This window comes from Enhydra lutris, unplaced genomic scaffold (assembly GCF_002288905.1).
Source record: "Enhydra lutris kenyoni isolate GAN:26980312 unplaced genomic scaffold, ASM228890v2 scaffoldscaffold10, whole genome shotgun sequence".
NCBI classification, from domain to species: domain Eukaryota; kingdom Metazoa; phylum Chordata; class Mammalia; order Carnivora; family Mustelidae; genus Enhydra; species Enhydra lutris.
In genome coordinates this window covers 1,783,933-1,810,548 of record NW_019154094.1, presented here as the reverse complement: position 1 = coordinate 1,810,548, position 26,616 = coordinate 1,783,933, and the positions used below count along the sequence as shown (strand labels likewise).

At 53.3% G+C, this 26,616-nt stretch overlaps 1 protein-coding gene across 1 annotated transcript in view; it reads left to right on the top strand.

The window, feature by feature from the left end:
- LOC111144182 (C3 and PZP like, alpha-2-macroglobulin domain containing 8) overlaps positions 1–26,616 on the top strand; it is a 69,963-nt gene that overhangs the window by 36,008 nt on the left and 7,339 nt on the right. The window contains exons 20-34 of the mRNA XM_022498373.1: positions 3,034–3,265; positions 4,173–4,326; positions 4,697–4,827; positions 6,315–6,366; positions 11,924–12,222; positions 12,813–13,038; positions 14,599–14,775; positions 19,061–19,142; positions 21,394–21,550; positions 21,674–21,748; positions 24,227–24,392; positions 25,508–25,594; positions 25,679–25,815; positions 26,230–26,385; positions 26,482–26,544. Coding sequence (XP_022354081.1) covers positions 3,034–3,265; positions 4,173–4,326; positions 4,697–4,827; positions 6,315–6,366; positions 11,924–12,222; positions 12,813–13,038; positions 14,599–14,775; positions 19,061–19,142; positions 21,394–21,550; positions 21,674–21,748; positions 24,227–24,392; positions 25,508–25,594; positions 25,679–25,815; positions 26,230–26,385; positions 26,482–26,544 — 2,194 coding nt within the window. The remainder of the gene's footprint in view (positions 1–3,033; positions 3,266–4,172; positions 4,327–4,696; positions 4,828–6,314; positions 6,367–11,923; positions 12,223–12,812; positions 13,039–14,598; positions 14,776–19,060; positions 19,143–21,393; positions 21,551–21,673; positions 21,749–24,226; positions 24,393–25,507; positions 25,595–25,678; positions 25,816–26,229; positions 26,386–26,481; positions 26,545–26,616) is intronic.

The window sequence follows — 26,616 nt, the reverse complement described above, 5'->3', positions numbered from 1 at the left end:
GTTCATAATTCTTATATTTTTTCACTGTACTGAAGCTTTAATCAATTAATATATAATATTCTTCTTGGTCTCTTGTAGCCCTTTTTGACTTAATGTCCATTATGTCTGATATCAGGCTAGCCGTACCTGCTCATGTTTGGTTACTATTGACCTGGCATATCTTTTCCATCCTTTCACTTTCAACCTACTTTTGTCTTTACACTTTCAACCTACTTTTGCCTTTGAGCTAAAGTGAGTCTCTTGTGGACAGCAGATAGTCAGGTCATGTTTTTTAACCCACTCTGTTAATCTCTGCTTTTTTTTTTTTTTTAAGATTTTATTTATTTATTTGACAGAGAGATCACAAGCAGGCAGAGAGGCAGGCAGAGAGAGAGGAGGAAGCAGGCTCCCCTAGAGAGCAGAGAGCCCGATGCGGGGCTCGATCCCAGGACTCTGAGATCATGACCTGAGCCGAAGGCAGCGGCTTAACCCACTGAGCCACCCAGGCGCCCCTGATCTCTGCTTTTTGATTGGAAAGTTTAATCCATTTACATTTAATGTAATTACTCATAAGGAGGGCCTCACATCTGTCATTGTGCTGTTTGTTTTCTCTGTGATTTATGGCAGTTTTGAGATGAAAACACAGTGCAGGGGACCTAGCTCAGTCTACACTGTGGGGATCAGGGATGGCATCCTGGTTCCAGCACCCAGGATGTTCTGTCCTCAGCTCTGCTTCCCACCTCCCCTCTGTGAGTTTTTGGGGGTAGTCGTAGTGTAGCTCCTTGTAGCTCCCTGTCCATAGCAAGAGCCCAGCCAGGCTGGCAGGCAGCTCCTATTCTTGTGGTTGTTTCTTGGTTATTTCCAGCAGAGGGAATAGCCAGAGCTTGGTGGGCAGAGCCAGGTGTGGTGTGGGTGGGAAAGCAGTGGGTAACACTGAACAGTTGGGCTAGGCTCAAGGGTCAGGATGCCATAAAGGTGGGATAGGCTGGAGCTTTCAAGAGCTCAGCTGAGCTGGAGAGAGGGAGAGCTGAGCTGTCAGGTGTCAGAGTGGCCAATTCAAGCAAGACAAGGAGTTGCAGTGAGTGTAATGGTGAAGTCTTTCATGATGGCCCTGAGAGTATAGCCTGACTCCTCCTGTTCTGCTTTCCCTACAGAATGTCACACCTTGCAGGTGGGTCAGACATGGGGTTGTCTCGCTGTGGAGGGAGGCTTGGGCAAAAGACTCCTACAGTTTTATGGACCCTGGTGCTGGAGAAATGGAGGGAGGAGGGCGGGCTCAGAGTGGGAAAGTACTGGGTGCTGAGCCAAAGTGGCAAGAAATGCCTTCAAGATTTCCTCCCTCTGATAAGGAGACCTTGGCCGTGGTCTTCAGATACCTAATGACCTTGGGGCCTAGGCAGGTCCTTAGTGACACACAGAAGCAGTAGGGCTGGGAGGGCAAAGCGTGGCTGGCAGGTCCCTTCAGAGGCCACAGTTCCCTGGCTGTGCCACGAGCCTTCGATGGGGAAGGCAGCGTCCCCTGGTGGCTGCCAGGGAAAAGCCTTCGTAATGGCCTGTGGTCAGGCCTCAAAGAATCACACAAAGTGTTTTTAACTGGGAGTTGAGCTCCATTGGAGTCTGTGGGACGGGGAGGCTGGAACGGGTGAGTGGGTGTACCCTGGGTGGGGGGTGGGAGGGGGTAGGGTGGTAGCACCCAGTGTCCACGGAGAAGTTGGCTGTGACCATATGAAACTTAAAAACGTCCTTCCGGGGATCGTCACAGGATGATAGCGGGTGATCCTCATAGAGGGGAGGATGGAGGCCCTAGGCCCTGTGGGGTTGCTGGGTGCCTTGGGCTGGGGGGTTCCGGCCACCCCATGAGGGCCACCTGGGTCAGGCTCCTGGGAAGCAGACCGAGGCCAGGCAGGTGAGTAAGAGACAGCTGGACCCCTGCTAGGCCAGGAGCTGTCTGGGCTTCACGTCTCCCCCGAGGACTCTTATACCAAATACTAAGATAAATCTCAAAAGGCCGTTCTGGAAATGCAAAGGAGACCACAGAGTTTGTCCTCCTGAGCCATTCTGGAGTGATCAGGGGCGCCCCTGGCCTGGGGCAGGGGGATCCTGGGGCCACGAGTGCTGTCTAAGAAAAAAGAGACCACGAGGCCACATACGCAATTTCTGATCCCTAGTGCCCCGTTACAAAGGGCAAAAAGAAACAGGCGGAGTGCACTCGGATCATGTATGTTACTTAACCCAATAGGTAGCCGCAAATGTTATCATTTCCATAGGCGATCGATCTAAAAATTCTTGATAATTTTGCCTTTGTTTTGTGTGGCGTGAGTTTCTGATAGCTGCTGTCACTAAGAGCCGCGGACTGGGTGACTCAGAACAGAGACTGATTCTCTCACAGTTCTGGAGGCCAGACGTCTGAGATGCAGGTGTGGGCAGGGCCGCGCGCCCTCCGAAAGCTCAAGGGGAGAATCCCTTCGGGCCTCTTCTGGCTTCCGGGGGCTCTGGCATCCCCCCAGCTTGTAGCTGTGTCCCTCCCATCTCCGCCTTCGTCTCCTCCTCTGTTGTGTCTGGATTGCCTTCTGAGAAGGATGCCCGTCATTAGATTGGGGCCCCCCTTCCTCCAGCCTGACCTTACAACTAATTTCCTGTGCAAAGGCCCTGTTTGCAAATAAGGTCATGTTCGCGAGTACTGGCTGTTAGGGCTTGGACGCATCTTTCTAGGAGACACAAGCATGTCTCAAATGACCAGTCCCCTCAATTCAGTGTCTTTTCCCCCCTGAACCGGGTGGGGCGTGCACTACCAGAGTCGCCACAGCTGAACCCCCGTGGCCTGTGGTCTTGTGTCTCCAGCTGTCCTGAGGGCCATTCGTGTTTCTGATTATATGAGTTTGGGCCGATGGGCAGCTTTCTCCTGTCACACGCCATGTGGTGCATACATGCTTTTTTCCCAGTTCCCGGGCCACCTCCCGCCCCCCTCCCCTGGCCTTGCTGTAGACCCCAGCCCCTCCTGGCTGCCTCGGCCTGGCCCTAGAGAAGGGCCCATGGTTGTCCATCCTTCTGCAGTGACCCATCCGGTGAGGAGACGCTCAATTTGCTGGTCCCAGACTCCATCACCAGCTGGGTGGGTGAGGCTGTGGGTCTGTCTGAGGCCTGGGGTCTGGGGGTCGCTGCGCCTGCCCTGCTGAAGACCTTCAAGCCCTTCTTTGTCGACTTCACGCTGCCCCCCAACGTGGTCCGCGGGGAGCAGGCCAAGATCCCACTCAGCGTCTACAACTACATGGGCACCTGTGCCGAGGTACTAAACCTGCCCCCGTCCCCCCGCAGCCTTCCCTGTGCCTGGGAGTCTGGGTGGGGGGCGGGGCACCCATCATGTCAGGAGGCCAGGATCGGGGGGGTCAGCCTCAGCGGCTTGGAAGGGGACAGAGCATCTCTGTAACTGGGGAGAGGACCGTGGGAGGGGCAGCAGCTGTGTTTTCGGGGAGGCAGGGGCCAGAAACACTGGAGGTCCGCAAAGCAGGTGCTCACCGTCCCCGTTTGCACTCACACACTTGCCGATATGGCCACGCCATTCCACCTGTTGGTGTTTCGGTGTCCACAAACATCAGGGACAGTGGAGTCACAGCGGTTACGGGTTGAATGGGTCAGCACATGCCAAGAACAGTATCCACGGAAGGGCCACCACCCTTGCTGATGCTGTGGAGGCTGGGGGGACCAAGCTGGGACCCCAGGCTTCTCCCGAAAGAAGTGGAAAAGGCCACTCTCTCCGCCTCTTGTAGCCGCCGTAACAAAGCAGCATGATCTGGGAGGCTGAGAACCATAGAAATGGATTTGCTCACAGGTCTGGAGGCCAGAGTCCAAGGCCTTGGCATGGGCAGGGCACATTCCTTCCCGCAGCTCTGTGGGAGCTCCCTCCCGGGCCTCCCACTGCCCGGCCCCAGTCTGTCTGCGTGTGGCCTTCCCTCACGTGTCTTCCCTCCGTGGACATCTTGTCTGTGGGTCCTATTCAAAAGATCCCAGTCCTGTTGGAGTAGGTAGAACCTAACCTCATTGTGCAGAGACCCTGTTTCGAAGTAGGATCACGTTGACAGGTGCCCGAAATTTAGGACTTCAAAATACTTTCTGGGAGCCATCCTCGAACCCATAACAGCTACCCTAAGGGCATGGGCTCAGGGCTGACCTTGAAGGGCTGTACACCCCTGCAGGTGTACGTGAAGATCTCGGTTCCCAAGGGCATCCGGTTTGTCGGGCATCCTGGCAAACGCCACCTGACCAAGAAGATGTGTGTGGCCTCCGGGGAGATGGAGCCCACCTGGGTGGTTCTGTCCTTCAGTGACCTGGGATTCAGCAACGTCACAGGTGAGGCCCCATGCTGTGTCACGCCTCTCCCGCTCCGGGCCACCAAGGCATCCTCGAGCTGAGCCCAGGCACAGGTGAGGGGTGGGCAGGACAGCAGATGAGCTCAGGAAGGCAGCTGGGGAAGCAGGCTGGGGGGCAGGTACTGGTCAGGACGGTCAGGGCACAGGGTGGGGCGGTCCCCCGGGTGGGACCCAAAGCTTCATCTGGGGGGAGCTGAGCTTAGGTGCCACACCAGCCTAGCGCGCATATGCGCACATACATGCTTGCACACGCAATCACGTGGGCTGAGGGGGAGGGACAGTACGGCTCCCTGGGGCGGGGGGTGGGCACCTGCTCTGACAGTACGCCCTGGGCGCTCTGATCTCCGCAGCCAAAGCCCTAGCTTATGGAGAAGCGAGCTGTTGCCGGGATGGGAAGGCCCTCAGACACCTGGAGGAGAGCTTCGGTGACAGGCGGGTCCCTGCTGGGAGGGATCACATCAAGCGCAGTGTGACGGTTGAGGTAAGCCCATGTCCTTGCTGAGGGCCCTTCACCAGGGCCTGATTCCATCAACCATGGGGTGACGGCCTCACTGGGGTGTGTGGTCCCCGCCCAGGGCTGAGGCAGCCCCCGTGGGTCCTGCTCTCAGTCTGGGGGCGGGTGAGAGGTCTCTGCATCTCCTCGCTGGGGGGCTGCAGAGTCTGGCCCTCCTCCCGTGTGGAGTGGGGCTTGGCAGAGCGGCCTGGGACTGGCAAGGGCTGCGGGGAAATGTCCTCTGACCCCCACGTTGACCGTCTTAGAGGGCGGTGTGCCTCGGTCTCCGACTTCCTGTTTGTCACAGTCAATTATGGGGATCGTGACCTGGTATCTGGAGGGCTGTCACTGGAACGCCCGTGCCGGAAGGACACAGAGACTAGAGTGGAGGGGCCCAGGGATTGGGGTCTTACTGACACCCCCCACCCCAGCTGGGAATCTAGGATCTGCCACTTAGTGTGGGCTGGGCGCCTGTCTTGATATTCCAGCACCGCTCCCTAAGTCGGGGGTGCTCACACTCAGCCTGCAGCATGGCGGGGTTGGAGGGGGCGGGGAGAACGCATATGATCCCTCGTGGTCCTGGGTGAGCGGTAGCAGCGATGCGCTGTATTTTGGGTGCTGCTTGGACACATCGGGACTCTCTCGCTACACCGAGAGTGCCCAGCAGTGCCGATAAAGCTCCTCGGCATGTCTGCCCCTCCCCCATGGCCCAGCTGCAAACAGCTGCCCTCCCTTCTGCCTGTGGTCCTGGCAGCGTGCAGCACACGCCATTTCAGTGCACGCCCTTTCCCTCGGCCCTTCCTCCCATTCACGCCGCTGGGAAGCCTGCTTTCTCTGCAGCATTTGCTGGTACAACCTGTGCAGGCTGTTCTGGGCGCAGGAGGTGACATTGAAGTATCAGAAGACCTGAGAGGTCGATGCAAATAACTGAAGCGTGAACCGGAAAAATGGATTTCTGAAGCAGGAGGTGGCCGATGTGTGGCTCGATAAAGCGACAAAGACCCTTCTCCCGCCCCTCCTCGCAGGAGAGCTCCGGGTGCATGGGTGGTTTGCTGGATCGGTTATTTGGCAGACCCTCATGCGACGCTGCCTGCCATCTGCCGGGGAGGAAAGTGCAGAGGACAGCAGCGTACAGTGGGGGAGCAGGTGACAGTTGGGACCTACGGGATGGAGGAGGAGTCAGGCTCCGCAGTTAGCCCGGGAGACGGGGAGGGCAAGGTCGGAGTGTGCGGCAAGCATGATGAATTTAGGAGCAATTGGCGCATTGGTTTGACTGGAGCCTGGAGAAAGAGAATGAGCCTCAGTTTCCCCACCTGAGCCTGGGAGGTAGGCAGCCTAGTACCTGGTACCGTGTACATGTGACATCGGCATCACCTTGCAGGGTCCAGACTTGGAGACGCTGGCGTGGGAAGGCGGCCGCTCCCCTGTGCCAACCGCCCCTCCAGCACTCAGTTCTCCCCGTCTCTCTGTTTCAGCCAGAAGGAGCCCCCCGTGCATACACCTACAGTGCTTTCTTCTGTCCCAACGGTGAGTCCCTGCACCCACCCTGCTGAGGACTTTGGCCCTTACCCCCACACTGTCACTGCTCTCCCCCTACTCAGTGGATGCCCGCCCTTCCTGGGCTCAGAAGACACAGCAGTGGAGAACTGAGATGTCTGGGCTGGTGACAAGCACGAGCCAGAGTGAGGGCTGGGCATCCCCCCGCAGAAAGGAAGTGCCCACGAATGTAGACTGGAGGCACCAATGAGAAGAGAGCAGGCAGGAATAAGGCTGTCTGTAGAGCCCTGGGGTGAGGAGCCTAGGATCCAGGGAAGGGAGGTCTTAAAGTCACACCATGGGAGAGCTGTGGGAAGCAAGGCTAACCCAGAATCCTGGGCCTTAGAGAAAATAGGAAATTAAAGCGGGTTCTGGAAGGTGTGGGATTTGGAGTCTGCTTCAGTCCCCTGAAATCGACATTGTACTTGCACCTGATGCATGAAAAGGAAATGGGGACAGAGTGCCCAGTGCACTCCCCTGCCTTGGTGGAGTCAGGGAAATGCTAAGCAGAACGTGATCCCAGGCTGCCAGTGGAAGCGCCTGCCCTCTCCCTGTCCAGTCCCTCCCAGAGGAACCATTTAGCTTGGAGCTCAGGCTTGGCCTGGCACTGGGCAGTCACCCAGCAGGCTTTGGCAGGGGACAGAGCTGAGGATCTGAGCTGGAGTCTCTGGGGGTCGCATTGCCAAGTTATTTAGCACAACAGGTCCTGCGACCACCCACTCTGGACACAGACTTCCTCCTTGACCTGTTTCCCTTTTTTTATATTAAATAACAATATGATACATATATGCTCAAATGATTTTTGACAGAGGTGCAAAGGCGATTCAATGAAGGAAGGATAGCCTTTTCCACAAACAGTGCTGGAGTAGTTGGACATCTATTGGCAAAAGCATGAACTTTGACCTCAAGGTCCCACTTTATACAAGAATTAACTCAAATGGATTATGGACTTAAATGTCAAACTACACAATTTTTAGGGAAAAAATTGGGAGAAAATCTTTGGGCTCTAAGGTTAGGCAAAGGGTTTTTAGATATGATACCAAAAAGCATGACCCATAAAAGGAAACTGATGAATGACCCTCATCAGAATGAAAAACTGCTTTGCAAGGGGCACCTGGATGACTCAGTCGGTTAAGCATCTGACTCTTGATCTCAGCTCAGGTCTTGATCTCAGGGTCATGAGTCCAAGCCCTCTGGTGGGCTCCATGCTGGGTGTGGAGCCCACTTAAAAGAAAAAAAACTACTTAGCGAAAGATGCTGTTAAGAGGAAGAAGATACAAGCTACAGACTTGTAGGAGAAAATCTTTCCAAACCCAGATCTGACAAAGGACTAGTATTTCGAATATATAAAGAACTCAAAATTCAACAATAAAGAACACAATCCAATTAGAAAGTGGGAGTTGGCTCAGTCAGTGGAGCATGCGACTCTTAATCTCAGGGTTGTCAGTTTGAGCCCCATGTTGGGTGTAGAGATTATTTAAGAATAAAATCTTAAAAAAAGAAAGGAGGAAAAGGAAATAAACAGTTCGCCCAAGAAGATATATTGGTGGCAAATAAGCACATGAAAAGGTGTTCAAATCGTTAACCATTAGCAAAATGCAAGCTAAAGCACCATGAGTTATCAATGCACACTTACCAGAATGACTTAAAATTTTAAAAGGTGACCACAATAAAAGATGGCTGGGATGTGGAGAAAAGGGACCATTCATACATTGCTGGTGGGAATTGTAAAATGGTATGGTTACTGCCAGTAGTTTCTTAAAAGCTACACATGCTCCAAGCGTTGCACCCAGACATTGCACTACTAGGCATTTTTCCCAGAGAAATGAAGATTTCTGTTCACATAAAACCCATACACAGACATTCATGTCAGCTTTATTTGTAATAGCCCCAAATTGTAAATAGCCTAGGTGTCCTTCAGCGGATGAATGGTTATACAAATTATGGTTCATTCATACCTTGGAGTGCTAGTCACTGGTAAAAAGAAATAAACTAATGATTTATGCAGTAACTTGGATGAAGGGGATTGAGGGGGAAAAAAACCTCAATCCCCAAAGAGTCCATAAGTGATTCCATTTATGATATTTTTGAAATGACAACATTTTAGAAATGGAGGTCATAATTGGTCCTTGCTGAGATGGGGATGAAGGTTGGGGATATGGTGGTCAAGGGCAATAGGAGGGATTCTGTACAAATAAAATTGGGGAAATCTGAAGAAGATTGGATGATGGATTGTATCAAGGTCAATATCCCAGTTGTGATACTGTGGTAGAATTTTGTGAGATACCACTGAGGGAAACTGGCTCCAGAGGACACATATCTTTCCATATTATTTCTTTTTTTTTTTTCCATATTATTTCTTACAATTTTCTGTGAATCTATAATTATCTCAGTAAAATTTAAACTAAAAACATTTTTTAAAAGATTTTGTTTATTTGACAGAGATCACAAGTAGAGAGGCAGGCAGAGAGAGAGAGAGGAGGAAGCAGGCTTCCTGCTGAGCTGAGAGCCCGATGCGGGGCTCGATCCCAGGACCCTGAGATCATGACCTGAGCCGAAGGCAGCGGCTTAACCCACTGAGCCACCCAGGCACCCCTAAACTAAAAACATTTTTTAAAGTGATACTGGTGTGGGGCACCTGGGTGACTCAGTCTGTTAAGCATCCAGCTCTTGATTTTGGCTCAGGTCATGATCTCAGGGTCGTGAGATTGAGCCCCAAATCAGGATTCTCTCTCCCCATATGCCCCTTCCCACATCCCTCTCTAAAACAACAACAACAACAATGACAAAAAGTGATACATGTGTACAAATACTTTATGATTGCACTCTTCTGAGGTTTTTAGAGAAGTCAAAATCATAGAGACAGAAAATGGAATGGTGGGAGCTGGGGGCTGTGGGGAGGGGTTGGCGACTTAGTGTTTAATGGGGACAGAGTTTCGTTTTGCAAGATGGAAAGAGTTCTGGAGGTGGACAGTGCTGACATTTGCACAACATGACTGTAATTGATATCGCTGAATTGTACACTTAAAAATGGTTAAGATGACAAACTTTACATTATGTATATTTTACCACAATTTTAAAAATTGGGAAAAGACAAAGCAATACCTTTGTAATACAGGGAACTTAGAAAGAAGGAAAAAATATTTCTTCTTGTGACATTTTGTTGTATTTGGTTTTGTAGGATTGACTGTCGTTTGTTGTAACATAGTTGTAATTCATGAGCTATATAATTCTGTGTTCTGCCTTGCTCATTTAACACATCCCAAGCCCTTTCCCTTGTTATTATAGAGTCTTCATAAACAGCATTTCAAAACAGTTTCAGTATGTTCTATCAAACAACTGCTTCCAGGGCGCCTGGGTGACCCAGTCAGTTAATTGTCTGCCTTTGACTCAGGTCATGATCCCAGGGTCCTGGGATCGAGTCCCGCATCGGGCTCCCTGGGGATCCAGGGAGGATCCTGCTTCTCCCTCTGTGTGCTGCTCCCCCTGCTTGTGCACTCTTTCTCTGTCAAGTAAATGTATAAAAATCTTAAAACAAAGCAACAACAACAAAAAAAGACTGCTCCATAATTTGATCATTATGGAACGTTTTGAAATGTTGTTGGACACTTATATATATGGTTCCTATTTTCACATCATAATTTATGCTAGGTTGAGTACGTATTTGTATTTGAAGTAAAGTCGGCAATATTTTTAACATGTTTATGGAGGTATAATTGACTACAATAACTCACACATATTTTAAGTGTACAGTTGGTAAGTGTTAGCATGTGTGTACATCTGGGAAACCATCACAACTAAGATAATGAGGATTTCCATTAAACCCAAAAGTCATGCTCCCTTGTCATCATCACTCATCCCTGTCTACACTTGTCACTAGGGAACTACTGACCTGCCTTCTGTCTCTATAGGTTACTTTGCTCTTTCCAGACTTTTATATAAATGGAATCATATAAAATGTACTCTTTTTATCTGGTTTCTTTCACTGAGCATAAAAATTTTAGAGGCAACCATGTTGTGTGTATCAATAATTCAGTCATTTTAAGGCTGAGTGGGACTCCGTTGAATGGATGCTTCACACTTTGTTTATTCATTGACCTGTTGGTGGACATTTGAGCTATTTCCAGTTTGGGGCTATTTCCAATAAAGCTGCTATGAATATTCATGGACAAGTTTTTGTATGAGTAATATGTTTTTCTTTCTCTTAAATCAGTATCTGTGAGTGGAATAGTGAAATCATACAGTAGGTGTGCATTCAACCTTTTAAGAAACTGTTGCACAGTTTTCCAAAGTGGTAGCACCATTTCACATTCTCACCAGCAGTGGGTGAGAATCACTTCCTCATTCTCCTCACCCACACTTAGGGTTGTCCCTCTGATTAATTTTAGCCCTTCTAATAGGTGTCTGATGGTATCTCGTTGTGGTTTTAATGTGCATTTCCATCATTCAAGCATCTTTTCATATGCCTGTTTACTACTGGTGTATAGATATATTTTTTCGGTATAGTGCCTGTTCAGATCTTTTAACATTTATTTCAATGAGTCTTGGAAGTTTTAAAAAAATATATTCTGGATACAAGTCATTTCCCAGATAAATGCTTCACAAAGACATTTCTCCCACTGTGTGGCTTGTCTTTTCTTTTGCTTACTAGTGTTCTTCAAAGAGCAGAAGTTTCTCATGTCGATGTGGTCCAGTTGATCAATCTGTCTTTTGATGGATTATGCTTTTGTTGTATCTAAGAAATCTCCAAGTCCTACGTTCTTTCCTCAGAGTTTATAGTATTAGGTTGTATGCTTATAAAATGGCTCTGATCCATTTCGAGTTGATATTTGGGGACCATGCAAGGTATGGATTGGAGTTCCCTTTTCTGCTTCTGGGTAACTAGCTGTTCCAGCACCATTTGATGGAAAGATTTTTGCTATTGAATTGCCTTCATGCCTTTGTTGCGGATCAGTTGTTCATGCACATGTGGGTTCCATTCTGGACTCCCTATTCTGTCCTGTTGAGCACCTGCTGTGTTGACACCAGTACCACACTGTAGTGATTCCTGCAGCTTTCTATCAAGTCTCAATGTCAGAGGTGTGAGTCCTTTGACTTGGTTCTTTATCAGAGTTGTTTTGATTCTTCTAGATTCTTGAAGTTTTCATATAAATTGTGGAATCAGCTTTGTGATTTCCCCCAAAAGACCCTGCTGTGTTTTGATTGGGATTGCAGCGAATCTGAACATTAGTTTGGCGAGTAATGAATGTATTTGCCATGTCTTCTGACCCACAGACGTGGTCTAGCTCTCCACTGATTTAGGTCTTCATCAGTTTCAAGAGTCTTTTGCAGTCTCCTCCTGCATACAGTCTTTGCACATCTTTTGTAGGATTTAACCCTGTGAGCATTTCATCTTTTGCCTGCTGTTGGCAGAGCTGTCATTAAGCTAACTCTGTTTGCTGTTCCTCAGGCCCCCTGTGGTCCTGATTCTAAGCTCTGGGCACAGACAAGGAGAGGCAGGATGCCTCCAGGGGCGCCCTCAAACCTCTCTCTCCTTCCCTCCATCCAGAGAGAGTCCACATCTCCACACCCAACAAGTACGAGTTCCAGTACGTGCAGCGGCCATTGTGTCTCACCCGTTTTGATGTGGCTGTGCGAGCCCACAATGATGCCCGCGTGGCCTTGTCTGCTGGGCCCCAGGACACAGCAGGCATGATAGAGATTGTCCTGGGGGGGCACCAGAACACCAGGTCCTGGATCTCCACCAGCAAGATGGGCGATCCTGTGGCCAGCACACACACGGCAAAGATCCTCTCCTGGGATGAATTCAGAACATTCTGGATCAGCTGGCATGGCGGGTTCATCCAGGCACGGCCGGGCTGATGGGGGTGGATGTGGGAACCTCATGCTCCTGGGCATTTGCTGCCTCCTGCTCTGTGTCCAGCTGTGACAGGGGGTGGCAAGGAAGCAGGGTAAACACAGGGCACCACCTCAGGCTGCTCACAGTCTGCCTGGAGTCACTTATAGGGGTGTAGGAATCTGGGATCTGAGGGATGGTGGGTGGTCATGGAGAAGGAAAGTGGATATAAGCAGGTGAAATGGGGGCTGGTGTATTTTAGGGGCCAAGCAAAGGGGACATAGAAAAGGAGCAGCTAACACAGCTTCCTAGAGGAGGGACATAGTCAGACGGGGTTTTGAAACATGAATAGGAGTTCACCAGGCAAATTGGGGATTAGAGGATGTTCCAGGCAGAGGGAATAGCATGTACTAAGGCCCAGAGATTCCTGGGAGCCCAATGACTTTGGAACCTGTAGATGCCATAGTTGTATCTCTGTTGGTCATTAAATGTGTGAAGTGACCTTCAGTTTGTCTGTGACCCCTGTAGCCAGTGTCCCTGCTGCCTGAGCACCACTGTGTGCTTCCTTCCAGCATCCAGCAGCCTTGGCCTCTTTTTCCAGGTTGGCCATGGTCCAGAGCCTTCCAATGAGTCTGTCATCATGGCCTGGACCCTCCCCAGGCCACCAGAGGTCCGATTCATTGGCTTTTCCACTGGCTGGGGCTCCGTGGGTGAGTTCCGCATCTGGAAGAAGGTGGAGGTGGACGAGAGCTACAGTGAGGCCTTTACCCTGGGAGTCCCGCACAGCGCCATCCCTGGGTCTGAGCGGGCAGTGGCCTCCGTCATAGGTGCGTCTGCCCTGTAGCCTGGCTGGGGAGAATGGGGGCAAGGACTCAGGCCATGGGGCAAGGTGTCCACTCCAAACTTGGCTTCACATCAGCCTCTACAGGGGATCTGCTTCCAGCCCCATATCCACTCACCCAATAAGCAGCTTCTGGTGCTTTCTCCATGCTGGGGCAGATGCAGAGATGACGCCAACCCTGTCTTTGAGGCCTTGTCAGTCTGCTTGAGGTTGGTCCAGACCCAGCCTGTCCAAGCCGTGTGTGAGGCAACCCCAAGGGGTGGGTAGTGGATTCTGTGAGGGCAGTGAGTGTGGGTGATGTGTGAGAAGGCAGAAAGTCTGGGTGAAGTCAGTGAGGTGCAGGGTGGAAGATGGGGGGTCCTGGTGAAAGGGGCAGACATCCAGAATGTATGCTGAGCAGGAGTAAGTGGCTATGACTGGGAGTCTGTAGGGTGTGGGTTGTCTCCTGTACCCCAGGAATGGAAAGTGAGGACTGCGTGGTCAAAACAGTGCTGGGTGTTGGAAGGGTGGAGAGAGGGCAAGAGGCTGGGAGGGGCATACATACCTGAATGCAGGGGTCTTGGGTCTCTCTGAGATCAGAGGACAGAAGCCCTGGGGCTCAGACAGGTTGGTGATCGTAGCCAGATTAGAGGCTGTGGGAGTTTGCGATTTCTGAGGCAGGAGATCAAGTAAGAGATGGCTTCGGGGGTCAGTGGCCTGGGTAGTGGCATAGGGGGGAAAGCAGATGGGCAGGGATGGAGATCGGGCAAAGGCCAGGACCCCTGTGCTAGTGCCTTCAGCACAGTGGGATGGAAGGTGGAAAATAAGCTGGGAAGCCCAGAGGAGAGTGATGAGAAAGTAGGCAGGCTCTGCCATGGATGGAGGCTGCAGGAGGTGGGGCAGGAGGAAAAGCCAAGGAAGGAAGGGAGGTGTGATCAGGGAACAGCAGGAGTTCTGGAGGGCCCATCAGCCATGTGTGGTGCAGAGAAGCCAAGAAGAGGAACACAGAGTGCTGAAGGGAGGAAAGCACAGGAGAAATCAAAAAGAAAAAAGGAACTAAAAAATATACCAACAATGTCATGTGTATGGAAACTTTTTAAAAAATCTAAATACTCATGGTTGAAGAGAAAATCACATTTCCTATTGGAAATTAGATTAAAAAAATATTTAAAATGGAACCATAATGGCTGGATTGATCTATCAATATTTGTGGGATGCAACCAAAGTTGTACTTAGAGGAGAATGTATAGCTTCAAATGCACCTGTTTTAAAAGCTACAAAGAAATGAGTGTTCAGCATAATGAAGCGGTACAGAAAGAACACCGAGTTGAGACTAAAGAACAGAGAGGGAGGTGTGTAGGAGAGTTCCAGGGGATGGCCGCCAAAGCCAGGGTCCTCCGTGGGCTTAGTGGGCATGGGGCGCGGTCTGGTCCCGAAGGCAGCACCCGCGGACAGAGAGTGGGTGGCCAGTGTTAGGCGTTAGGCTGCTGGGGAAAGCTGTCGCTAGGGCAGCCAGGGCCCCAGTTGAGGCCGGCCCACAGTCCAGCCCTTGTTTCCTCTCCTCCAGGAGATGTCATGGGGCCAACCCTGAACCACCTGAGCAACCTCCTGCGGCTGCCCTTTGGCTGCGGAGAGCAAAACATGATCCATTTTGCACCCAACATCTTTGTCCTAAAATATCTGCAGAAAACCCGGCAGCTCAGCCCCGAGGTGGAGCGAGAGACCACGGACTACCTGGTACAAGGTACCGGGGTTGGGTGGGGGTGCTGCGGGGGGCGGGGAGGGCATGGGGAAGGCATGGGGAGGGCATGGGGAGGGAGGCAGCCCACGTGCCCAGCACAGCAGATGTGGAAGGGACCCAAGTGGGTGAAAGACGCCACTCGGGGTGGCTCTGTCTGGTCACTGTCAGCAGGAGCCCAGTGTCTGCCCCGGTTGGGACAAGGCACTGAATGCCAGGAGTCAGCAATGGGGAGAGAAATGGCGTCTATTAGAAATGCAGATTTTTTTTTTTTTTTTTTTTTAACAAGAAGAGCAGCATAGGATGCCTCAGTGGCTCGGTTGGTGAAGGGGGTGCCTTTGGCTCAGGTCATGATCCTGGGATCCTGGGATCAAGCCCCATGTCGGGCTCCCTGCTCAGCGGTGAGCTTGCTTCTCCCTCTCCCTCTGCTGCTCCCCCTGCCTGTGCTCTCTCTCTTTCTCTGTGTGTGTCAAAGAAATAAATTTAAATATCTTAAAAAAAAAGAGCAATATAAGCATTATAAAAAACATTTAGAAAAGAAAAATAGTTCCCTATAATCGCGTCCTGTGCCCGTGCCTGGTGAAAGCATCTGAATTTCTGTGGCGTGGGTGTCCAGAGGTGAAATCACTGGGTCAGGATGTGCTCACAGTCATTTTCCAAGCTACACTCTTTGTCCATCACTTACATTTACGGAAAACTTTTCTCTTGAACGTGGAGGGGGTATTTCTAATTTTTCTCCTCTACAAAATGCACCATTGAAAATCTTCAGAGATCAACAATACAGCACTGAACCTCTTCAGAAATAAATAAGACAGCACGGAACGTCCTCAGAAATCATGCAGCACCAAATATCTTCCATCACCAGGAATCAGAGCCTTAGGATGGGGTACAGCCACAGGTGTGTGGGGTAAGACCTCTTGAGTGCCCTGACCCGCCCCCTCTGCCATGTCTTGGCCCCATAGGAGGGGCACACGGGAGGCTGTGGCCTCACCTCTGTCATGGACACCTGTTGTATGTCCTCAAGTAAAGCCTGTTTTCAGGGCCTCAGTTTCCTATCTGTGTAGCAAGGGAGTTCATCAGTTCATGCCAAGGTCCTGGGGCCTCCAGAGGTTTGCTTCTGGCCTTGGGCAGGAGTGGAGCAAAGGGGAGGAAGGCGAGGGTTTGACCCAGCTGTGAAGCTGCTGGTCACAGCAGGCATGTGCATCTCCACCGTGCGGCCCCAAGTCGCCCTCCCAACAACCCCCAGGCTAATGGTCCTCTTTTCCCACAGGAGCCAAGTGAGGCTCCTGGAAGCAGCCAGCCTGAGGCCCTGCAGGGGCGAGTGGTGGGGTCTTCTGGGACCCCAGGCTTGCCTGGATGGGATTGGCTGGCCAGGGCACTAGGTCCCAGCCAGAGTGAGAGGAGAGCCTACAGGCACCACCTTGGAAATTTTTGCCTTCCAAGAAGGACCAGAGTGTGCCCAGCTCAGAGGATGTCAGGTCCCTCCCAGATGGGGAAACTGAGGCAAGTGAGAGCCTTGATTCCTGAGGCGAGTCTGGAGTTCCCGCCTCCTGGCCTGTCAAGATTCCCTGTAGAAGATCTCCAAAAGCAGTCCTGATGATCCAGAACCATCCGTTCTCAATGGGGAAAGGAAAGCACAAGAACTCATGGTGAACGTGGAAACTCTTGGATGGAAAGGCAAAGGCAAGTTTGCCACAGGCCCAAAATCTGGCTTGATAAAGGCTGACCAGAGACTGCTAGGAACCCCAAGAAGCCCAGTTGGTCTGTGGCTGGGGACGCTCAGGTTGCTGAACCCATCTGGGTTCCGGCCTTGAACGCCGCCCCCAGTCTGATGACTCTCTAGTCGTCCATGGCAGCCAGACGCTCCCTGAACAGCCAGATGCTGTACCCTTCAGCCAGTGGGCATTTCAGATTCTACAAGCTTCCCATCAAGCCCCCTTCCCTGGTTTTCTGCCAGGCTTGCTGGTGTTCGTTTCCTGGGACCGCGGGCATGGCTTCTTGCGCGCGACACAGGCATGGCTTCTTGGAGTGCGCTTCGCAGACGGGGCATCTTTTTTTTTTTTTCCCCCAAATTTGAGGTCTCTGGCAACCCTGCATGCAAGCCTATCAGCTTCATGTTCTGAACAGCATTTGCTCACTTCCGGTTTCTATGTCACATTTTGGTAATTTCTTCAATATTCCAAGCTTTGAAATTCTTTTTTTTTTTTTTAAGATTTTACGTTTTATTTATTTATTTGACAGAGAGAGATCACAAGTAGGCAGAGAGGCAGGCACAAAGAGAGGGAGAAGCAGGCTTCCTGCTGAGCAGAGAGCCTGACGCGGGGCTGGATCCTAGGACCCTGAGATCAGGACCTGAGCCGAAAGCAGAGGCTTAACCCACTGAGCCACCCAGGCGCCCCCAAGCTTTGAAATTCTTACTTTATTTGAATTGCTGCGATCTTATGCTAGAACTTGAACAAAGGGGCCATTGCTTCTTATGCATAAACAAAAAAATGTGGTTTCTTGAGCTGGAATCTACTCCCGGTGAAGATGCTGTGAAGATTGTTGAAATGACCATCAAGGGTTTAGAATATTCTAGAAATGGAGCTGATGAGTCAGCCTCAGAGTTTAAGAGGGCTGAGTCTTATTTTAAGAAACTGCCACAGCGGCCACCCCCCTAGTGGGTCAGCAGACAGCATGTGGAGGCAGAACCCTCCACCAGTTTAAAAAAAACAAAACAAACAACGATTCAGGGAGCCTCGGTGGCTCAGTGGGTTAAGCCTCTGCCTTCGGCTCAGGTCATGATCTCAGGGTCCTGGGATTGAGTCCTGCATCAGGCTTTCTGCTCAGCGAGGAGCCTGCTTCCTCCTCTCTCTCTACCTGCCTCTCTGCCTACTTGTGATCTCTCTCTCTGTCAAATAAATAAATAAATAATACTTAAAAAAATAATAAAGATCAGGACTCACTGAAAGCTGCTATGATGATTAGCAATTTTTAGCCATAATATTTTTAAGTGAATTAAGGAGCCTAGATTTAAGGTGCCTAGATTGTTATTTTAGATGTGATGCTTTTGCAAACGTAATAGATCACAGTATAGCATGAGCGTAACTTTACACATACTAGAAAACCCAGACGTTTGTTTGGCACAATTTATCGCAAGTTGACCTGGACCCAAACCCACAGCATTTCCCATGTTACACCAGTACCACAAACTGCATGGCTTAGAACAATGGGACTATATCTGCTTATAGCTCTGGAGGCCAGAAGTCCAAAATCAAGGCTCCAGGGTTGGTTCCATCTGGAGGCTCTGAGGGACACGGTCCTGGGCCTCTCTCTCTCCTGAATTCTGGGGCTCCAGGCATTCCTAGGCTTGGAGATGCGTCCCTCCCACCCTTCCCTGCCTCCACCTTCATGGGACTTCTTCCCGCATCCTGCGGTCTCTTCTAAGGACCCTGGTCATTGGATTTAGGCCCCACCTTATTTCAGGATGAGCTCATCTGGAAGTCTTCAGCGTGATCACAAGTGCAAAGACCCTTATTCCCATAAGGTCCCATTTTGAGGTTCCAGGTGGACATGAACTTGGGGGGGGGCGGTCACGGTCCACCTACACAGAGCTCCTTCAGCTGCTTTTGCCATCTCCGGGGGCAGAGCACCATCCTTCCAGCAGGTAAGGTGCAAACCTTGGTGCCTTCTGGATCTTTCTTTCCTCCTAGACCTGGCCCAGCTAAGCAGCTCTGCCCATACTGCAGAAACCCTCCCTACCCGTTACCACTCCGCCGTACAGTCCCATCGTCGTTGCTTGCCTGGATGGTGCCCACCTCCCATTTACCCTGCTTCCTCCCCGGACCCTACAGACCACCCACTACATATGTCCCCTCACAGCCCTCCCCAACTTACCCAGCCCGTGCCCCCTGCTGGCCTCACAATAAGGCTGAACACCCAGTGTGGCCTGGGTGGGCGCCTCACCTCCCTCCCCTGCCCCCTGGTTCTTCTGCTCTGGCCCTTCTAGTGCCCTCTGTTCTCAGAGCACACCAGGCTCTCGTGGAGTAGTCCCCACTCGTGGGGACAGAGGGTGCTGCCTCGAGATGGTGCAGGTCACTGACGCCCATGACTGAGGGCCTGTGTGTGACCAGGAGTTACAGAGAGGCCAGGTCAGGAAATGAGAGGAACAAAGTAGAGGTTTCATCCACACCCTTGGTGGAGCGCACTTTCCAGACTCCAGATGTGGGCCACCCGGGATATGAGTATTGCATCACGGCGTGGGGGTTGCAGGGACGGCCCCAGGTCACTGATCCCTCTGACTCCCCTGCAGGCTACCAGCGGCAGCTGACCTACAGGCACCCGGATGGCTCCTACAGCGCATTTGGGGAGCGGGACGCCTCGGGGAGCATGTGGTGAGTCCCCAATCCAGGGGCACGGCCACTGTGGCTCTCCAACCTGAAGCCACAGCCTCCCATGATGCACCACATGGCCAAGAAGCTCGGGACCAGATCCCTAGGGTGACCAAGAGACTGACACAGTCCTGGCCCCCCGGAATTCAGAGGGCTGGATGTGGGCAGCTCCGCTGGGCTCTGAGGGCGGCAATGGGGGGAGTAGGGGTGGCAGGGACAGTGACGATTTCTCATAGTTGTCTTTCTGGTGCTGTTGCTACACTGCCCCAAATGGGAGCCTTGCTCTCCAGCCTCTTGGGAGCCGGTCCTGGGTGCCTTGGGGCCTCTTCAAAGCTCAATGGATCCAGAAACAGGGGTGACCGCAAGTAGGAGGGGAGGGGAAAGGCCGTACTACTGCCCGGAGGCTGAGGTCTGGGGAGCGTGTGGGCAGAGCAGCCTGGAGTCTGGTATCTCTTGCAAGTGGCTCCCTTTGGCTTTTGGGGTGACCGGGGTGACCAGGGAGGGCCCGGTGTGGGGCTGCGTGCCTCTGGGTCTTGTTCCCTGGGATCCTCAGAGGCGGGCAGTTCGCGTGATAGTGGATTTGCCATATCCACGTTGGATTTGCCATATCCACGTTGGATTTGCCATATTCTGCAGATACTGTGGGGGCACCCCAACTCCTGTCCCCAGATGGGGTTTTTCTTCCCTTGTGCCATCCCGGGAGCCCCTGCAGGGGCTGTGGGCCTGAAAACTGCCCTCCCCATCCTGAAGCTGACGCATGTCCACCGCACAGCAGCAACGACACAGCTGGTTGAGCCCCGCCGTGTGCAGTGATGCTCACCAGGCTCTAGAAAGCCGACCTGCCCAGAGACAGCATAGACACAGCGTGGGGATTTCACGGTCCCCGCGCTCCGTCGGGGCCCCTGCGCTCCGCGTCTGGGCTGCCCGCGCATGCGCACGGTGTTTGGCCCCGCCCTCTGGCTGAGGGGCAGGGCGTGCTCGGAAGATGGGAGCCAGAGCGCGCTCTAGCAGATGCAGGTGCCCCAAGGGCAAGAAAAAGGATGGGTTTGGGGATCCGGGAGGGAGAGTGGCCGGGATGAGCACTCTTGGGATAGGTGCATGCAGCCTTGGGGTTATGGGCTGTTTCACATTTTGGCAATCCACTGAAACAGAGCCTTGATTTTCATTCTCTTAACTTGTTTGTTGTTTTGGATTTTTTTGTTGTTGGTGTTGAAGTAAGTATAATATAAGGTTTATCATTTTCACCACTTTTTAAAGTTTTTTAAAATCTATTTATGAGAGAGAGGAAGCACAAGCAGGGAGAGGAGCCGAGGGAGAGGGAGAAGGAGGATCCCTGCTGAGCTCAATCCCAGGACCCTGGGATCATGACCTGAGCATAAGGCAGACGCTTAACTGACAGAGCCACCCAGGTGTCCATTTCAAGTGTCCATTCTGGTGGCATTCAGTACATTCACGCTGTTGGGCAACTGTCATCACTGTATGTCCCCAGAACTCTTTTTAATGTCATAAATCTGAAACTCTGTCTATTACACGCATGGACTCCCCACCTCTAGCACCACCCCCTGGGCACCCCTGTTCTAGTTTCTGTCCCTTTGAATTCCGGGACCTCATGTGAGTGCAATCCTAGCATTCTTTCCTGCCCAGCGTGCTTCTTGGCTCACAGTGCACTCAAGGTTCTTGCCTGCCGGAGCAGGGGTCAGCGTTTCTCCCCCTTAAGGCTGAATGACATCCTAGTGTGTGGAGGCACCCCGTCTTGTGAAGCTCTTCATCCTAGACACTCGGGTCGGCTCACTCTGTCCAGCTAGGGCCACGGAAGGGTCCAAGGATCTAAGACATCTGGCTGCAGGGTCCCAGGAAAGACTGGAGATCTGCAAGGCAGAGGATCCCTTGAGGGACTGGCAGTGGAGAGGCGACAAGGAACGTCTTCTGCACGAGGCAGGGGAGGCAGAGCTGGACCAGCTCCCAGGAAGGACTTGAGCTCCAGACTGGGGCGCTGCCAGGGGACGGGGAGGGTCCGAGCAGGGAGGCTGGTCTCTGCCACTGGGTCCTGCTGGGTGCCCAGACACTTCCCTGGAGCACTCACAGCAGCCCTGGGAGGACACACTGGCCCCTCCAGTGTCACAGGTGAGGAGGCGGAGACTCGGGGCCCTGCAGGGAGCTGAAACAGCTCCTCAGGGGGCAGGCGGGAGGTGACCTTCTCCGCACAACCTCTCCAGCCCCTGGCCCGCCCAGCCCCTGCCTCGTCCCATTTCAGGCTCACAGCCTTTGTCCTGAAGTCCTTTGCGCAGGCGCGCAGCTTCATCTTCATCGACCCGCAGGAGCTGGCGGCCGCCAAGGGCTGGATCGTCAGGCAGCAGCGGGTGGACGGCTCCTTCCCGGCCGTGGGCAGGATCCTGAACAAGGACATCCAGGTGAGTGGCTCCTCGGCCCTGCTTCTGGCACCTTAGCCCTGCTCCCCGCTGCTGCCTGGGGCCCGTGGGGGGTCGGGGGCCATCCACTCTGGCTCAGGGTGAGGCTCAAGCATCCTCTCGCAGGGTGGGGTTCACGGCACCGTCCCGCTGACCGCCTACGTGGTGGCTGCGCTCCTGGAGACCAGCCAGGCCTCGGAGGTGAGCACGTGGCGGCCAGGGAGCGGTGGGCGGCTTTCCCCTGCAGGCTGGGCTTTATTTCTTCCTTGATGCCCTCCTGCTACTCCTTCTCTTGCTTTTCCGTGGTTCCTGGATGTCTCCCTTCCTGCAGCCCGAGCACTGAGAGATTCCTGTGGTAATTGTGGGGGGTTTCGGGGAGCTGTACCCTGAGATCTCCCAGGACGATCTGATGCCTCCATCCCTGTTTGGGCAGTCATCTGGGGCTCGAGCAGGGTTCTGGCTGGTCAGGGAGTCCTATATAAAAACTTGGGAAAGTTTTTGGGAGAAGGGTTCTAGAACCTTCATTTTCAGTTGGTACTGGAGCCAGTCAAGGTTTAGGTGTCCTGGGGGACTCGGGAGCCATTGTTGCTTCTGTGAAGCAGGGGTATGGGAAGCATGTTCCCCCTACTGTGGGGGTGTCCATGGTGGCCTTCAGCCCTGGGGGTAGGGACCCCAGCATTCCTAACATCCGTGTCAGTTCTGCATCCTCCGATGATGAATTATGAGTAATAACATTTCTCAGCCATTCTTGACCTCCCAATCCAGATTTAACCCCTGGGTCTGGGGTTTGCCAAGGATCCTAAGATCCTCCATGTTCCATGCACTTTGCCTAGAGGGCCCCTTGCCCTGTGGTTAAAGGACTCAATTGTGTCTTCCTATCCTATTCTATCCTATCCTATCCTGACCCTATCCCTATCCTATCCTCAAATCCTAATCCCTATCTTAGCTCAGATCAGCTTGGGCCACCATAATGAAACATCACAGTCTGGGTGGCTTACACATCAGACATTTAATTCTCATGGTTCTAGAAACTGGGAAATCCAAGTCCACATTCTGTTTGATTCAGTTCTTGGGGAGGACTCTCTTCCTGGCTTGGAGACAGCCACCTTCCTGCTGTGTCCACACATGGCCTTTTCCTTGGTACATACATGTGGAGAGAGAGCAAATTCTGGTGTGTCTCTTCTTCAAGGAAGGACCATAATCCCATGTGGGGACTTCACCTCACCTAAACCTGATCACGTCCCCAAGGCCCCACCTCCTAACGTCATCACACTGGGGTTAGGGCTTCAACATACTATGGTGGGGGTTGCTGGCATTCAGTCCATAGGACCCCAGTACCTTGGAATGTGACCATATATGGAGATAGGACCTTTAAAGAAATAATCAAGTTAAAATGAGGCCGTTAGGATGGGTCCTAATCCAGTATGACTAGTGTCCTTATAAAAAGGGGCAGTTGGACACAGGTACACATAGAGGGAAGACAGCCAGCCACAAGCCCAGAGGAAAGGCCTGGAAAAGACCCTTCCCTCAGGGCCCTTGGAAGGAGCCAATGCTGCCCACACCTTGATATCGGATTTCCATAAGACAATACGTTTCTACTTTTTAAGCCTCCCTCTTCGTGGAACTTTGTTACACAGCCTGAGCAAACGCATATACCCTGCCTCTGAGATGACCAGCTGTCCTGGTTGGCCGGGTCAGAGGGGGTCCCAGGATGTGGGGCCAGTGGGGTCCTGCCCCTCTGAGCCTCAGGGACCTGGGTCCCTCAACATTCCTGAGGCGGGCCTCTCCTCCATGCTCTGGTAGTGGTTTTTATTTCAATGATATGGACATTCTGGTCATTCTGACCCTGTCACATGTTTAGAGCTGGGCCATGCCTGTCTTCGTTCACTCAAGAATTTGAAGGCTCCTGGATTCGGGTCCGGGGCTGCTGTCACCACAGCCAAACAACGGCTTACGACCACGGTTTATTTTGTCCCAGTCTGAGAGGCCAGGGGTCTGAAGTCAAGGTGCCAGCAAGGCTTAGAGCTCTCAAGGCTCGAAGGGAAAATCCTTCTAGGCCTCTTCAGTTCCTGGGGGGCTCCAGGCATTTCTCATCTCCTGGTCGTCTTGCTCCAGCCTCTCCACGGCCTCGTGCCTGCGTCTTTGTGTTCACTCTTCTTAGGGGGACCTTAGTCCTCACTGCAACGGTGTGGCCCTGCGCTGGGGCTGGGCTTGTGTGGGCCCGGCCAGGGATCTGCTGGACCTGCTCTGTCATGTCTGGTTTCTGTCCTCCAGTGGGTCACAGTGGGTTGGGGGAAAGTGTGGTCAGAGTTGGTGGACTTCCTGGAGGTGGTGACCATCGAGGTGAGGCCTAGAGGGTGAGGTGGGAATGGGCAGGGGGTCTCAGAAGCCACCCTGGAGTAGATGGGACAGGGTGGTCAGGGCTCTGCCGACTTCCCCCAGAACTCCTCCGAGCTGATCTGCTGTGCTCAGACCCCATTTGGAAAAAGTTGGCCCCAACACGAAGGGGATGGTGTTTTGAAAACCAGGTCTAAGGCTGTGGGAGCCCCAGAGGGAGGCAAAATGAGAGTCTGTGAGCCATGCAGCCTCTCCCTTGGTGCGCCCTGGGAATCTGTGGGTGGGCAGGTAGGTGGGGGAACAGAGCAGCCTCCCAGGGCTCCACTACCCTCCCATCCGCAGGAGGAGAGGAGCGCCATTGCCAGAGCGCGGCATTTCCTGGAGTCCAGTGCGCCCCTGGCCACGGACCCCTACAGCAGCGCCCTCACCACCTACGCGCTGACCCTGCTCCGCAGCCCAGCAGCCCCTGCGGCCCTGCGGAAGCTCCGCAGCCTGGCCATCACGCAGGGTAGGGCCCCCCACCACCACCCCGGAGGCCACTGTGGGGCCGGCCCACGGTGCACCCAGGAGGCAGCTCACGGACACATGCTTGGTTCTAAGGAGGCACACTTTGCTCACTCTGTTCGGTTTGTTACTTGTCACATCTCCTTAGTGGCTCCGTTTGATGAAGTGACTTGAGCCCGAATGTCATTTTTCTCCCTTGTAAAATAAGGGGTGGCAACCCCCGCCCCAGGGAGGGCCCCCGCCCTCCATCGCTGGGTGAGCCTTGAGAAGCCTTTTCCATCTTCAGGATGTTGGTCTCCCCATTGACCAAATGACTACCCACTATGTTTGGGGAGCCCCGGGTCACAGAGACTTCTCAGATGGAGCCCCTCCCCTCCCACCTCCGGCCCTCATCGCACTCCCCACCTTCCCCAGCAGCTTCTTGGCTCATGTCACCTGAAGAATGTTTGCATTGCCAGGAAGAAAAAAAAAATTAAGCAAAATTCTAAAACCACCCAATTGGATGACAGTGCCTAGGAGTCCCTGCTTGGCCAGGGGAGCACTGATCTCTCTGTGGTCTCAGGGCCTTCTACACTCACATGAGCTCAGAATCGTTGGAGCCTTTGCAAGTAGCAAGTGGCTTCCTCGGTCCTGAGTAGGGACAGCTGGAGCCCCATCAGGGCCCCGTCAGGAGAGAGGCCGCTAATGTCTGCCAGGGATGCGGGAGGGATGGGGTCTGTCATGGAATTGCAGATGGGAGACAGCCCTAAGGCCCTTCTCTAATTTAATTTGTTTATTTGACAGAGAGAGCGAGAGAGGGAACACAAATGGAGGGAGTGGGAGAGGGAGAAACAGGCTTCCCGCTGAGCAGGGAGCCAGACGCGGGGCTTGATCCCAGGACCCTGGGATCATGACCTGAGCTGAAGGCAGACACTTAACCACTGAGCCACCCAGGCGCCCCAACCCTAAGGCCCTTCTTGCCCCAGCCCTCTGCCCCTGGCACCCTCCTCCCCTGGTGTCCATCCCCACCCCCGCCCCCGTTGTTTCTTCTTGAGGCCATATGCACTGACCCTCCCCAAGGGATGCCAGGCCGCACACTGAACTGGGTCGTGGCCCCTGACCAGTCCTGGCCCCCTGCAGATGGGGTCACCCACTGGAGCCTGACGGGTTCTCGGGACACGGACAAGGATGCATTCCTGAGCTTCAGCGATGGGGTCTCTCGGTCAGGTACTGACCCGCGGCTTTGGGTGCTGGGTTCTGGGTCCCGGGTCCCAGCACTGAGAGGGTCCCAGGCAGCCTTGTCTGTTGCAGTGGTCTCGGCTGAGGTGGAAATGACGGCTTATGCGCTGCTGACCTACACCCTCCTGGGTGATGTGGCCACCGCCCTGCCCGTGGTGAAGTGGCTGTCCCAGCAGCGGAACGCGCTCGGGGGCTTCTCCTCCACTCAGGTAAGTTGAGCAGGGCCCGAGGTTGGGGCTCAGCTCCCAGCAGGGTCACTGAGGTCCAGGCTCGAGGCTCAGAGCTCACCAGGAAGCCACTGCCTGCTTCAAGTCCCAGGGTGACTCCTGGGGGACATGGAGTCCAGGGGAAGGCAGGGGGTGGAGCCTGAGGGTCTGATGCACTGGCGTTTGGACTGGGACCCAGCTTCTGCCTCTGCGGAGATGCCCACCCATTGTTAGGACCCCCAGTCCACGGATGTCTGCACCAGACTCACCCTCTATTCCAGCCACATGGGTCTCTGGCCGCCAGAGAGGGTCCACGCCTGGTGCCTCCAGTTTGGGCCAGATGTCCCGGGATGGGGGCAGGGGGCCTGCGGGCTGACCTGTCCCCGGGGCTGTCAGCACCTCCTCGTCTACCCCCAGGACACCTGCGTGGCTCTGCAGGCCCTGGCGGAGTATGCCATCTTGTCCCATGCTGGCAATGTCAACCTCACCATCTCCCTGGCCTCCACCAACCTGGACTACCAGGAGACCTTCGAGCTGCATAGGGCCAACCAGAAGGTTCTGCAGACGGCGGCGGTGTGTATTCCCGGACCGGATGTTGGGGGCCCCTCCCCGCTGCCTGCCCACTCCGGTGTGTCTGCGGAGGGCATCACGGTGTCCTCGCTCTTACAGATCCCCAGCCTCCCCACGGGGCTGTTCGTGAGCGCCAGGGGTGAAGGCTGCTGCCTGATGCAGGTGAGGCTGTGGGGACACCGGGTGCTCATGGGGGTATCTGGAACCTGGGGGCTCCAGGCTCAGACTGTGCCC